This window comes from Cetorhinus maximus, chromosome 16 (genome assembly GCF_964194155.1).
Source record: "Cetorhinus maximus chromosome 16, sCetMax3.hap1.1, whole genome shotgun sequence".
In the NCBI taxonomy this organism is placed as follows: Eukaryota; Metazoa; Chordata; class Chondrichthyes; order Lamniformes; family Cetorhinidae; genus Cetorhinus; species Cetorhinus maximus.
Genome location: NC_135894.1, coordinates 16879485 through 16893730, shown reverse-complemented (window position 1 = coordinate 16893730; position 14246 = coordinate 16879485). Strand labels below are relative to the sequence as shown.

Genomic DNA, 14246 nt, shown 5'->3' with positions numbered 1-14246 from the left:
TCAGGAACCCAGCAGCCTCTTCTCTCTGCTGACCACGTAGAGCTGCTGTCAGTCTGTGATATTCACTGATTTGTAGGGAAGCCTGTAACATGATCTTAAAAATGCGCTTCCCCTGCACTCTTCCCCATAACAACGCGAAACACAGTAACCTGTATCCAAGTAGGAATGCTGGTTAGCTATCCTTGATCCTAACTTCCTTTCCTCTTAGAAGTAAACAGCTTACAGCACAACTGTTCACAACCCATAATTTCAACACCTTCCTGGGACTTTGAACAACTTAGAGTCTATCCATTGCAAACTCAGATATTGCTGCCATTGTCTCCAAGTGTAAATAACTTGCACCTTCTCCTCAGTTGAACAATCTAAGCCTTCCTTTGATCTCTAACAATCAAACCACCCAGGCTTAATATCAGACAGATTTCAGAACAGGTCACACGACCCCCTTCACATACCCTAAATTAAAACGACAGCCCCAAAATATGTTAATCTTGTAAACCTCTTAATATTAACAAGCTGAACAGAAAGCTTTTCTGGCAACAAGTTGTTTTGGTCTGAAAGGGTGATGGAAGCAAATTGGATATATACTTGAGAATGAGACGTGTAGGGGAGTGGGGCTAATTGGATAGTTCTTTCAAAGAGTTAGCAGTGGTATGATGGACCGATTGACCTCCTGTACTGTATGATAAGATGCCTGTTATATGTATAGCCGTGCCTCAAACCCCATCTTCCATTTTGCTTTCTCTCCAGTTCCTCATCGAATGACCTCTCCAACACATGGGACCAGACCAACCTGCACCGCATTTCTGACCAGTTCAGCTCTCTGGGAAGCATGGACAGCCTCGACCAGCCCCCACCCATCTACCAGCAAGGCAGGCTGTCCCCTGCCAAATCCAGCAACAGCATGGACCACATTGCTCAGCACAACAAGCGGGATTCAGCTTACAGCTCATTCTCCACCAGCTCCAGCACACCGGACTACACCCTGTCCTCCTCCAAAAGCGACAGTTCATCCTCCACTGAGCACATGTTGAACAGGATGTCCCACTGGGAGGCCTCAAGGCCTGGTAATGGACGGCAGGGTCAGAGTGCAGCCGATCAGGATGGCCTGGAGGAGAAACAGGGACACTTGGCAAACGAAGATGGAGTGAGCTCACGGCCAGAGGAGCAACTCGCCTCCAGGCACTACAGCTCGGGCAGAGCAAGCTTCGGGCCAGTGTGGCATGTTCCAGAGAAGAGAATCGCCGGCGATACCCGTGCCCCCCGGAGGATCTCTCCTCCCCCACCCCCTCCTGTCCGCAGCGACAGCTTCGCTGCCACCAAAGTGCACGAGAAGGCGCATGCCAGCAGTCTGAGTGATGGGAACGGGGCCTCTCGCCACCAGGCCTCAGAGAAGCCTCAACTCCCGGGGAATTGGGCCTCAGAGGCCGTTGAGTGTGAGCAGAGGCTGGTGGGTGAGAGCAGGAGGGTGAGGCAGCCCAGCCCTCCGTACGTGAGTGATGTGTCTCCCCCGGCCTTGTTAGACAATAGCAGGCAGTACAATCTGAGCAAGCTGCAGTACTCCCTGTCTAGCACCGACGTCCGCCTCTCCCTGCCCACTTTCCCTTCGTCTCACCAGCGGCAGTACAGCGATGAAAGCACCTTTTACCACACTGGCCTGGACAGGACCGGGACAGCACCCAGCTCAGCATTTTATCACTGCCCCCAAGAACTGTCGGCTGAGAGCTCTCAGCGTTACGATCAAACCCAAGCCAGGCCAATGAAAACAGCCCCTGTGGCTCCCGCAAGGCTGGAGAGCTCGCCGAGCCCAGACAACAGCAGCCAGAGCCGGTATTACTGCGTCACTTCCAGGCAGCCCGCCCAGGTGGCCCTGCGACCCTCCCGGGTCAAGGTGGAGTGCCGGGATGGCTATAAAGGAGTGAGTTACCCCCCGAGCCCAGCGCCCAGCAGCAACATGGCAGCCCCCAGCCCATCCCCCAGGCCCCCCCGATATCAGCCTTCTCCCCCAGACAACAACAACAGCAGCGGCGTCTGCAGGCTCGAAGGGAGTGCCAGAGTGAGGACCAGTGCCCAGGGCAACGGGGCACAGAAGCTCAACGAGGAAGAGCGAGGCGGTGGCAGTGCAAGCGGCGGCACGGTTTACGGGCCCGATCACACGGCCACTCAGTCCTACCAGCAGCTGGGTTACTGTGACGGAGGCCGGTACCAGCCCCAGGACCCCTGCTGGCTGGAGATGGGGAGCGGAATGATCTGCCCGGACAAAACGCCGATGCTCCATTCCCTAGCACAGGAAAGCCGGAGCCTGCAAGTACCCCGGGCTGACAGCTCTGGCCACCCACCGCCGCCTGACGTCCACCCGCTGGTCAAGCAGCAGCGGCGGGGTGATCGCTTTGCCACCGCCCTGCGCCACGAGATCCAAATGAAGCGGGCCCAGCTGCAGAAGAGCAAAAGTGCCGCCGCCTTGTCGGGCACCTCAGAGGTGGAGGCAGCTGCCGGCAGCTGCCAGGAGGAGCCCCCGCCCAATTCTGCCGCCCCTTCGGACGGTTCCTTTTCCGCTTCCTACAAGGACGACCTGAAGGAGGCTCAGGCCCGGGTCCTCAGGGCCACCTCCTTCAAACGGAGAGACCTGGGGCCTGTGGTAGTCCCCCGCCAACCCATGCTGTCAGACCGCCGCACGCCTGCTTACCCTGCACCGGCCCTCACTCACGCTCCCAAGGAGGGTCCCCCCTCATCGTTGCCTGGCAACCCCAGGGCACCAGCGCAAGCCACCACTCACCACCTGGCCCGTGTGGGTGGCAGGAAGAGGCTGACCCCGGAGCAGAAACTGCGCTCCTACTCCGAGCCAGACAAGATGAACCAGGTGGGCGTGCCCGATGACCTTCAGGCCCCTCAGCCGGGCACGGTGCCCCCGAGCTCCTTTGCGGACAGGCGGCAATTCTTTGAAGTTGGCAGCAAGACAGGCCGCCCCACCCCGGCCTACAGCAGGCCAGCACCCAAACAAGGGCCCCGTCCCAGCGGTGGGGAGGCCCAGTGGAGGCAGTCCGGGAAGAGCAGCAGCACTGAAGCAGAGGACTGCCCTTCTGAGGCTGAAGGCCGAGCCCGGGCCAGCTCGCTGGGCTGTGAGAGCGCCCAGGGGGGACGTGATCCGGGGGGCAGTTGGCCGCCAAGGAACGTTGTGGTCCAACCGAACAGGCTCCCTGAGCGGCCAACCCCCACTGGGTACCCAGGTGACCAAGACTCCAGTGGGCACAAAGCAGAACCACAGCGGCTGGGTACTTTTGCAGAATACCAGGCAACATGGAGAGAGCAGAGGAAGCTCTCAGAGGCCAGGAGTTCCGGAAGGTTCCATTCTGCGGACAATATCCTTGAGCAGAGTTTCCAGGAGCCTGTGGATCCACAGTATGTGCATGAGAGATCCAGATCCTCCCCTTCCACTGACTTCTACATCCAGGTAATTCACTTTACCCTCCCTCTGCTTCTTGATTGTTGCTAAGGTGATTGTTTTTTCCTAAAGTAAGCAGTCTGTTTGTCCAGCATTGCACTTTGAGCTCCCAGAGCAAGCGATGCGCTGCAAACACACACAGTTCCGAACTCTTATCACGTTCCCTTTGCCCTGAGGATTCCCACAGGGTGGTGAAATCCAGCTGGGCTATGCGAGGGTGGGTCGGATTTACACAGCAGTTCGGGTACGTGCTGAGGGTGCCAGCTGCTGTGATATCGACTCTTGCAGACAGACGGCCGTCTCTCCATTGCCCCGTGACTTAACAAGACAACACCTCGACAACAGGGTTTACGTGAAATGTATATCTGGGCCACCAGCTGGAGGCTGAGGGGTTGGTTCCTGTACTGACAGCTGTACAGTCCACTGTTCACATTGACTGACGCAGAATGGATTTCACAGAAACAGGCCATTTGGCCGAACCGTCTATGCTGGGGTTTATGCTCCAGTCTAGCCTCCTCCTTCATCTCGCTCCATCAGTATAATATTTCCTTTCTCCTTTACTTCATTAACTAGCACCCCCTGCAGTGCATCTCTGCTCCTCTCTGTGGTAGCGAGCTCCACATTCTCAGCACCTTGTGGGTAAAGACAATTCTTCTTGGATTTATGAGTTGACTGTCTTTACATTGACGTCCCCTAGTTTTGGTTCCTCCCGCCAGGTTCTCTGCATTCACCCTGTCAAACCCCTTCATAATTTTAAAGGGCTCTATTAATTGTGGCAATCAGATTTTGAGTTTGTAACTGGCCTGGCACCAGAAAAATGCGACCTGTGGAAGCCAAAACAGATTGTTGTTTAAAAAACACAACTAGTTCACCAAAGCCTGCAACCCCGTTGCACCCCTCACATGACTACAGTCCCACACTGGAGTTGTGTATTAATGCCCTCTGAGCTGGCCGTTTGGTTGTCAGGGCAACCAAGGATGCGTGAGGTTAATTTCCCAACTTCTGGAGCATAACTCACCTCCTGACTCCCCAAAGCCTGTCCACCATCTACAAGGCACAAGTCAGGAGTGTGCTGGAATACTCCCCACTTGCCAGGGTGAGTGCAGCTCCCACAACACTCGAGAAGCTTGATCCCATCCAGGACAAAGCAGTCCACTTGATTGGCACCCCTTCCACAAACACTCACTCCCTCTACCACTGACGAACAGTAGCAGCAGTGTCTACCACCTACAAGATGCAGAAACTCACCAAGGCTCCTTAGACAGCACCTTCCAAACCCACGACCACTACCATCTAGAAGGACAAGGGCAGCAGATACATGGGGAACACCGCCACCTGGAAGTTCCCCTCCAAGCCGCTCACCACCCAGACTTGGAAATATCTCGCCGTTCCTTCACTGTCACTGGATCAAAATCCTGGAACTCCCTCCCTAACAGCACTGTGGGTGTACCTACACCATATGGACTGCAGCGGTTCAAGAAGGCTGCTCACCACCACATTCTCAAGGGCAATTAAGGACGGGCAATAAATGCCGGCCTAGCCAGCGACGCCCATATCTCGTAAATTAATAAAAATAAATAAATACAATCAGGATCATGGGTCACACCTGGATTACTGTTTACAGTTTCTCAGGGGGAGATGGTGGTGTAGTGGTAATGTCACTGGGCTACTAATCCAGAGGCCCAGGCTAATGCTCTGTGGTCACGGGTTCAAATCCCACCACAGCAGCTGGTGGAAATTAAATCTAATTAATAAAAAGTCTGGAATTGAAAGCTAGTCTCAGTAATGGTGAGCATGACAATGTAAAAACCCATCTGCTTCACTAATGTCCTTTAGGGAAGGAAATCTGCCTTCCTTACCTGGCCTGCATGTGACTCCAGACCCACAGCAATGTGGTTGACTCTTAATTGCCTTCTGCAATAGCCTAGCAAGCCACTCAATTCGAGGGAAGTTAGGGATGGGCAACAAATGCTGGCCTTGCCCATGAAACAATTCAAAAAAATGTCTCCACACACTTATCTTAGAGTGAATACAACAAAGGCTCACTATGTTGATTCCTAGGATGTGAGCATTGTCCTATGAGGAGAGATTGAGTAGACTAGGCCTCTGGAGTTTACAGCAATAAGAAGCGATCACATTGAAACTAGATTCTGAATGCTTGACAGGGGAGATGTTGAGAGGCTGTTTCCCCTGCCTGGAGAGTCCAAAGTTAGGGGACATAGTCTCAGGATAAGGGGGCGGCCATTTAGGATTGAGATGACTGAGAAATGTCTTCACTCAAAGGGCTATGAAGCTTTGGAATTCTCTACCTTGATTCTCAGTGAGTATATTCAAGGCTGAGGTGGAGACATTTTTGGGCTGTAAGGGAATTAAGGGAGATGGGGTTAGTGCGAGAAGGTGGAGTTGAGATCAAAGATCAGCTTAGATCTTATTGAATGGTGGAGCAGGCTCAGGAGCTGTATGGCGTACTCCTGCTAATGTATTCTTGCGTTACCCATGTTGGGTCATGTGTCCTTTTTTATATTCCTTTCCTTTGTAATCAGGTGGTTCCTACTTGAGCCTGAATGCCAGTTTTACTTTCCAGAGCTAAGTTAAAAGATTACCTCCAACATTTGTTTTGTACTTGTTAATTAAGTGCGATAGATTCACAGGATCTTATTAAAACCTCATCAAAGACTCTAATGGCAAGGATCACTTGTGTTGTCCTTGTCCATGTTAGATTTGCCAAACAATACTGGGGCTTAAAGGGTTAAATTATGAACACAAGTTGCATAGACTAGATTTGTATTTCCTTGATTGTAGAAGGTTAAGGAATGATCTAATTTATGTGTTTTAGATGATTAAAGGGGCTGATAGGGCGAGTAGATAGAAACTCTTTCCTCTGCTGGGGTGGAGGGGAGGGTGGTGGGGGTGGCAGGTAGTCCACATCACGGGGGTGTACCCTTAAAATTAGAGTTATGCCGTTCAAGGATGATGTCAGGAAGCACTTCTTCACACAAAGGGTAGTGGAAATCTGGAACACTCTCCTCCAAAAAGCAGTTGAGGCTGGGGGTCAATTGGAAATGTCAGAAACTGAGATTGATAGATTTTTTGTTAGGTAGGGTACTAAAGAATATGGAGCCAAGGCAGCTCAGTGGAGTTAGAATACTGATCAGCCGTATTCTAATTGAATGGCAGGGCAGCCTCAAGGGCTTGAATTATTCTCTTATTCTGGAATTCTTGTGTAATTTTGTCTACACATTATTGCAGCACCAAGCTGTGCTTGGTCCTTTTCACAAGTGCAAATTTACAGGGCAAGGAATGCAAATAAAGAGCATTATTGGATGGCTCATGTTTACACACCTTGAGGTTTCTTTGGAATGACTGTACGCCTACACAAGTACTTGGAAACCGCATCACACAGTCAGACCTTTGTCATAGAGAAAGCCCTGCCTTAGTCTCTCACTGTGTGTTCCCTGTTAAACCAGAGTGTGCCGACCTGCCCCAACCATCACTGCTGCTACTTTGATGTATGAGCTTTGTTCAAGCTCCCAGCCGGCAGGCTTACTCATTCTCGGGATGTGGGCGTCTCTGGCGAGGCCTGAGTTTAGTGCCCGCCCCTGGCTGATCAGACAAGGTGGTGGCGGTGAGCTGCTTTCTACTGGAGCTGCTGCCAGCCTGAGACAGCTGAGCCAGAGGGCAGTCAAGGGTCAACCACATTGGTGTGGGCCTGGAGTCACCTCTATGCCTGACCAGGTAAGGATAGTAGGCTTCCTTGCCTGAAGGACATCGGTGACCCAGTTTGTTTTTATGGCAATCCAACAGCTTCATGGTCACAATTACTGATTCCAGCATTTTATGGTGGATTTTGAAGGCAGGTTCTCTAGATTGTCAACCTGGTAACCACACTGAGGAGAAAGATGCACTCTTAGTTTGCTTCCTGTTCCTCTATCGCCCCTCCCCACCCCCAGCTGATGAGCCAGATGTTACACATTACCTACTTCATCACTCATGTGTGGTGTTAGTCACTGATTTTGACAGAAAGAAATTGTATTGCACCACATTGATCAAAACTCCCATCATCTGTAGAAGTCACCTATCTGTGTACAAGAGCTTGTGTGGACTGTTTTAAGGTATTTTGTGGCTTTCAGTGATTCTGTTAACCTTGGGCAAGGCCACATGATCATGGGGGAATTGGTCATTCCCAGCCTTGTCATTGGAAGGAAACATTCCCATTTGTGGAATCGCTCATTTTTAGTTTGAGGTGATGAAGATGCTCTCTGGGGAACAGAGTAATTAGGATAGCCAACCCTACCCCAATCTCCAGGACATTGCTTCAAACAACTAGGGCAAAAAATCATTACGCTATGTAAATAAAATTGGGTGTTTTTTTCTTTTCTTTTCCTTTGTACACCTTTTTGCTCATGAATTATAGAAAATATTGGAGATGGTGAGGTGGTGGGAAGATTGTTTGACTGACAGTCAAGAATCGACCATCAGGTATGGAAGAGTCTCTATTAGCTTTCCAGATGGTGTGGGGAAGGTGGAAGCTGCCAGCATGGACCAATGGCAGGAGTGTCGGGGAGTGTGCCAGATGGGAAGTCATGTGACAAGACCTCCAGGAATATGGACAACCAGAGTTGGCAACCTGAGCCCCCATGGGAAGGCTGTGGGGTCGGTTTACTTTTGAGTCGCTGTTGCACAGTCCTCAGTGGCGGTGACTGTGGAGCGAACGTGCGTAACCACAGAATTTGGCAATGCATGGCCACGGTGGCGCTGGTTAAAGCCCAGGGTTTCACCAAACGGAAATGCCATCAAGCTGCTTCTGCTCATGGCCGGTGTGGGGGGAGGGGAGTGGGAGGTCAAAGGACAAGTAAATCTCAGTGAAGAAGCCACACAGGACAACTGTGTGGCGCAGACTCAGCTGTGGGTTAACCGAAATTCGGCTCAACCCCAGAGAGTCTGTGAAAAAGCAGCAATCCCCGTGGTTTTGGGTTTGCTCAAGATCCGATGGGAAGGTGGTGTTGCAGTGAAAATCTGCCTTCCACATATTGTGTAAAGGTTCCTGCCCTCAAATTTTGAACTTGAATTCAAAATGCCTGCTTAATTCCTGGACTGGCTCCAGAATAAAATGACCGGTGAAACCTTGGCTCCAACTGATCTAACTCCAATTGCCTCATGTGAGCCTTAGGATTGCCTCCTGGGACCAATAGGAATCGGCAATGAATGCAACTTTCCACAATAACACCTGCCTCCTCACTGTATGGATCAGGGAAGTCCCTGGTTTGCCTCCTGGGCTGGACCTAGGCATGCTGATTTTGTTTTAAGAATTTCTCGTCTAAGGAAAGGACAGGGTAAAAAAAAAAACCCATCCTGATTGTTACCCGGTGACGTCTGCTGGATAGACCTTCTCGGTAATGTTGGCTGGGGACAGGTTGTGGATTTGACTGTGATATTCCTCACAGTTGAACAGCCTTCCAGCAATCATGCTCCACTTTCACAACAGAAGATCTGGCTGAGTTACTGAAGTGTAGCACTCACCTCTCTCTCCGCCATCATTCTCTTCCCCAACCCACATGGAAGTATGGTCCGACCTGCATTGTTACTGGACTAAGTTAGCGTGTGCTTTTGCCAGCTTGTTTTGGAGTTCTTTTCCCTTATCTTGGCAGTGTATAATCCGGGTAGGATGACTGGTTATCTAGGCCACCAAATCCTAGACTGTCATCCCTCCATTCCATAAATCTTTGTCAAGTGGAATAGGAACAAACCATCTTTGTCGCAACCCCTCCCCCTTTAATTTGATCAAAGCCTTCAAGCTATTAAGTGGAATGGACAGGGTAGATATGGAGAGAATATTTCTGCTAGTTGAGAAGCCTAGGACTAGGGGGCATAGTTTTAAAAGAAGTCTAGACCTTTAGGGAGTGAAATGAAGAAACACTTCTACACGCAAAGGATGATAGAAGTTTGGAACTTTCTTCCTAAGCAGGTAATTGATGCTAGATCAGTTGTTAATTTCAAATCTCGGATTGATAGATTGTTGTTATCCAAAGGTAATAAGGGATATGGGGCAAAGGTGGGTATATGGAATTAGGTCACTGGTCAGCCATGATCTCACTGAATGGAGGAGCAGCTCAAGGAGATCAATGGCCTCCTCCTGTTCCTATATTCTCTCCCCAGAATAAATATGGTGCTCTTGGCAGAAGCTCAAAACGAAGTCAGTGGAAAAGTAATGTAATGTTGAGATGTCGCTGTGCTTTGTCCTGTTTTCCAAGACCCATTTTACCCCTCCTGTAAATCCAGTGGCACAGTCGAAGGACTGGCTCTTCTCTGCCAAGAGCTGGAGGCAGGCTTACATGAGAGGCTCAGGCCTCAACCCTACAATTATCTGGTTGGGACGCATTCCTGAGTATAGGGAAACCAAAATGGTTTAAGATGGTATAAGTACATGGTAAATGAACAAAAAATCAGGGAGGCTTGTGAGCTGTACAGGAAACCAAGGCTGCACAGTTAGCAAGTTAGCAATCTCTTGCTCCTCCTCCCCATAACCAACCGCCCCTCCCTCCCACCCCACCAATCCCAACACCAGCCCACGGCCAAGATCTCTACACTTTAACAGAGCTTGATTTCAAAATTAGCTGCTTTGCATTGCATGAAATACAGCTTATAGACGTTAAGTAATAGGTTGATGAACAGAACTTTCCCGTTGTAACCATTCTGCAGGTTGTTCCCATCGAAGTGAGAAGACATCCCGAAGGTTACCAGAAGGAGATGGACTGTTCAGCTCCCAAAGCAGGAGGAGGAAGGTCAAGCCTTCCCGCAAGGTGGGTAAATAAAGGGCGTCACGAGGTGATGTACCTCCTGTGCACTGATGTGGACCCATGAGCTGTGACCTCTTGTGGTCTTATTTTAACCGAGCCTGGGGAGCTAGATTTTTATTGTCGGGAAGGGTGGTTTCTGGAAGTTGTCCCAGGATATTTAGCAGCTCCAACGCTGAAATTATAGCCTCCTGCACTGAAACTAGGTCGGATGTCTTCAACAAATACGTGTCATTGATCGAGCCCTAAAGCAATTGTGTAATTCAGTGGAGACCCTGTGTTGAGGACTTGTTAACTCACCTGCATTGTCAGCCCTTGACCTCAAGTTGAAGCTTTTTGGCAAAAACAAAGCGACAGCCTGGCCATTTAGCAGGGAAATCGGGAGACACGTTTTCACACAAAGGGTAGTAAAACTGGATCTCTCGGCCCCTAAAACGCTGTGGGCGTTGGGGGTCAATGGGAGCTGTCAAGTTTGAGGTTGATAGGTTTTTGTTGGGAAAAGGGTATTGAGAGATATGGAGCTAAGTTGGATAAATAGAGCTGAAGTTCCGATCAGCCATGATCTCATTGAAAAGTAGAGCAGGCTGGGAGGGGGCTGAATGATGTCCTCCTGTCCCTGCATTGCCACTGATTCATTTCACTCTCTCCATTACTTCATTGATTACAGTAACATTCAAACATCACAGAAACTTTCCATGTGCTGAAACTTTCCTGTCAAACAGCTAAAGATGTCATTTTCATTCTGTGAAATGTTTTATCTCCACTGCAGTCATTCAGCACTGTTAGGGAGATAGACCAATAGATCTTTTCTTCTTGACATTGCTTAACCTTTTGATATAGGTTCTGATGTTCGCTTAGTGCTGCACTTCCAGCAGGAAACCATGTTCTTTAGGATTGCAGGTTGAAGAGTCAGGAGCGACATTTTATAGCAGTAGATCTGGAGCTGCTTAGAGACATGTCTCACAGGAAAAGGTGTTCAGACCATTACTATTTTTATTCACGATCTAGATGAAGGTAATGGGAGAATGATGCACAGGTCTCCCAACATACCAAGATATTGCTGAAAATAGACATTTTGTCGAAGCTTTTCGTCTTGAACTCATCAGGACAATCACAAGAATATCAATGTCAGGGGAAGCAACAACTTTATACTGCATGAGAAGAGAGTGCTGATTGGTTGACAAGTGGACTCTGATTGGTAGAGGTTTTGCCATGGAGAGTGCACCAATTAATGGTGAATGATAGTTAACTGTTAAGCGTTGTTTGAAATTTAAACCAGGCAGCTTGACTCTGATTGGTTAAGGCATTGGCCTGAGGACTGAACCAGCGAATGGCTGTCACTAATTTTGTTTAGCTGAAACAGGCGCAGTGTGTGTACACGTTCTTTCAAATAATAATTAAAGCGGCTATATTTGATTGGAACAAGTGCTTACATTTAGACGGCAAGCAATAAAACATCCCAGATGGCAGCACAGAAGGTGCATTGGACAAAATGACTTGACACTGAGCCAAAGGTGGAGATATTAAGACAGGAGGCCAAATGCTCAGCCAAGGAAAGGAGTTTACAGAGCTTTTTAAAGGGAGAATGAGAGGTGAAGAGTTCTGGGGAAAGCGTTCCGGAGCTCAGAATGACGGTTAATGGCATGGATGTCAAAGGTGGGGTAAAGAAAACTGGGCATGTGCGAGAGAAAAGGAATTAAACGGATTCGATGGCCTCACCCGTAATGACAGGTGCATCTGTACTGTTTTCAAATGGCTCGTGATGAGATGTATTAGGGTCTCCAGCCTTGCCGCTGTGAACAGTTAAGCAGTCCCAGAGCTGGTGTACACCAACAGCGAGGCCTATTAATGGCAGATGCCAGAGGAGAAGAAGACACCTAGGGCAGCACTTTTCTCACTGGCGTGGCACAAATCATTTCTTTTTCACTGTGGAGTCTGTTTAGAGAGCACCGCTGAGTTGCAGCTGTTCTAACAAAAGTCTGCTATCTGTATAAACTAAGCCAGCCCATAGTGTAGTAGTCACGCAGTGGAAACTCAGTCCTGGTGCAGTAGAGTCCCGCGATTATCGAGTGGCCAACAATTGCCCTACACATCCTGCACATGCGAAGGTTTGCGGGCCCTGTTCCCGTCCTCGCAGAAACATCGTGATCGTTTCACCCATAGCTTGTTGACCTTTGCAAAATGGCTGCCTTACTTCAGGAATATCAGACTCACAATCCAGAACTGTCGAGGGGAATCTCTGTGTTATGACGCTAAGGGTTTTATGTGTGATATTTGTTTGAAACTCTCTGGGCGGAAGGAAAACACAGCGAATCAGCCATGGTTTCCACTGCTGATTGACGTCCAGGGGTGGGGGCAGTAGGCCCTTACAAGGCCTTGCTGTAGTGAGGAGTTTGTGCTTACAGCAAAGAAGGGGAAGAGAGATGTAATGCAGGCAGACGATGATTTAAGTTTGAGTGCTAATGACACTCTCGCAAGTTAATCACGAGAGCAGAAAGTGATGAATCACACCCCCGGGGTAGCATGCCCAGAGGGTGATGCTGGTGCACCACAGCCAGAGTGTCAGTTCATTCAGTGTCGTGAACACCACCTGCTGGCTGGGTTGGCTTCACACGTCAACAGAAGGGTGAGCTCCACCAGGTACCGGCATGGCCTCTTGGCACTGAGTGCATGATAATGAGAATCGGTGCCGGACACCAGAGGATGGGCATGATCTGCTGACTGTCCCCCTAGAGTGGCATCATTTCCCTTCCATGATAAGCATGTGAGCCTTTCATTGACTGAGCATTGGAGGCCAATGGCTTGCAGCAAATGTAAACCAGGTCCAGTTAAAAGTGCACGGCAAACCTGAAAACAAACGATTCTATTTTTTGTCAGGGTGTCCCTTATTTCCATAGAAACTGAGACCAGTACATGGGTGGTTCAGTGGCTCTGAGCCCCCGGGTATATCAGGTGGGCATTGTTATTATGTGTCAGGGAGCGGGAGCCCTGATGAGGTCTCAGGATAAAGCACCCCGATTGTGGGGAATCAGCACCTATTGCCCATCCACCCCATGGGCTCCATCGTCCATAATGCTTCTCGCTCTCCTGGACTCCAGGAGTATCCTGGGGGGGGATGGAATTGGCAGCCCCAAGCCTTAAACCCAAGTCAAAGCTATGTCATTGTGAAAGTGAGTGGGACTCGAGAGTATTTCGCTGGTTCAGTGTAATGCTCCCTCTAAGCAGTGCACCGAGCTGAAAGTGCTCCTGTAGGCCACATACAAGTCAGCCTCTTTAAATTACCGCCTGTGTGCAGAAAAATCTAAAGGAGCTGCTCATTTAAATAAACTCCCCACGCATTCCAAAAAAAACACTCGGGTTAAACGCCATATAACCCTAGGGAGTGGGGTTTGGGGCATCAAGGGGACAGGTGAACCAAACTGTGCATTGACTCCATCTGGCAGTCCATGTCTAATCTGGGAATGCTCAATCCTGCCTAACTGCAGGTCCTGGAGTGTCCCACCTAATGCTCAAACAAAAGCAAAATCCTGCAGATGCTGGAAATCTGAAATATAAACAGAAAATGCTGGAAATACTCAGCAGCCCAGGAGGCATCTGTGCGGAGAGGGAAACAGAGTTAGCACTTCAGGTTGGCAAACCAGTTCTGATGAAAGGCCATTGTCCTGAAATGTCAACTCTGTTTCTCTCTCCTCAGATGCTGACTGACCTGCTGCGTATTTCCAACATTTTCTGTTTATATACCTTTGTTTTTGAGTTGGGGAGGGGGGGCGGGGTGGGTGGGGAAATTAGAAAAAGCCTCGTGTTGACAGGGTGCTAAGAAAGTCTGAAGTTCCATTGGCCAAACGTTTTGGGTTATCAGAATCCAAGATAAACAGGGAAGTAATAAAACAACCACAGGAAATGCAAAACTGATAACCCGTAAAATGGTTGCACTATTTTACAGTCTCTATTCAGCCTACTTTACAGTCATAGAATCATAGAATAGTTTATAGTACAGAATGAGGCCAGTTGAC

The 14246-nt window shown here is 49.4% G+C and overlaps 1 protein-coding gene across 2 annotated transcripts in view; it reads left to right on the top strand.

The window, feature by feature from the left end:
- shroom2a (shroom family member 2a) overlaps positions 1 to 14246 on the top strand; it is a 228617-nt gene that overhangs the window by 187914 nt on the left and 26457 nt on the right. For both annotated transcript variants that reach the window (XM_078559422.1, XM_078559421.1), the window contains exons 4-5: positions 748 to 3448; positions 10139 to 10239. In XM_078559422.1, coding sequence (XP_078415548.1) covers positions 748 to 3448; positions 10139 to 10239 — 2802 coding nt within the window. The remainder of the gene's footprint in view (positions 1 to 747; positions 3449 to 10138; positions 10240 to 14246) is intronic.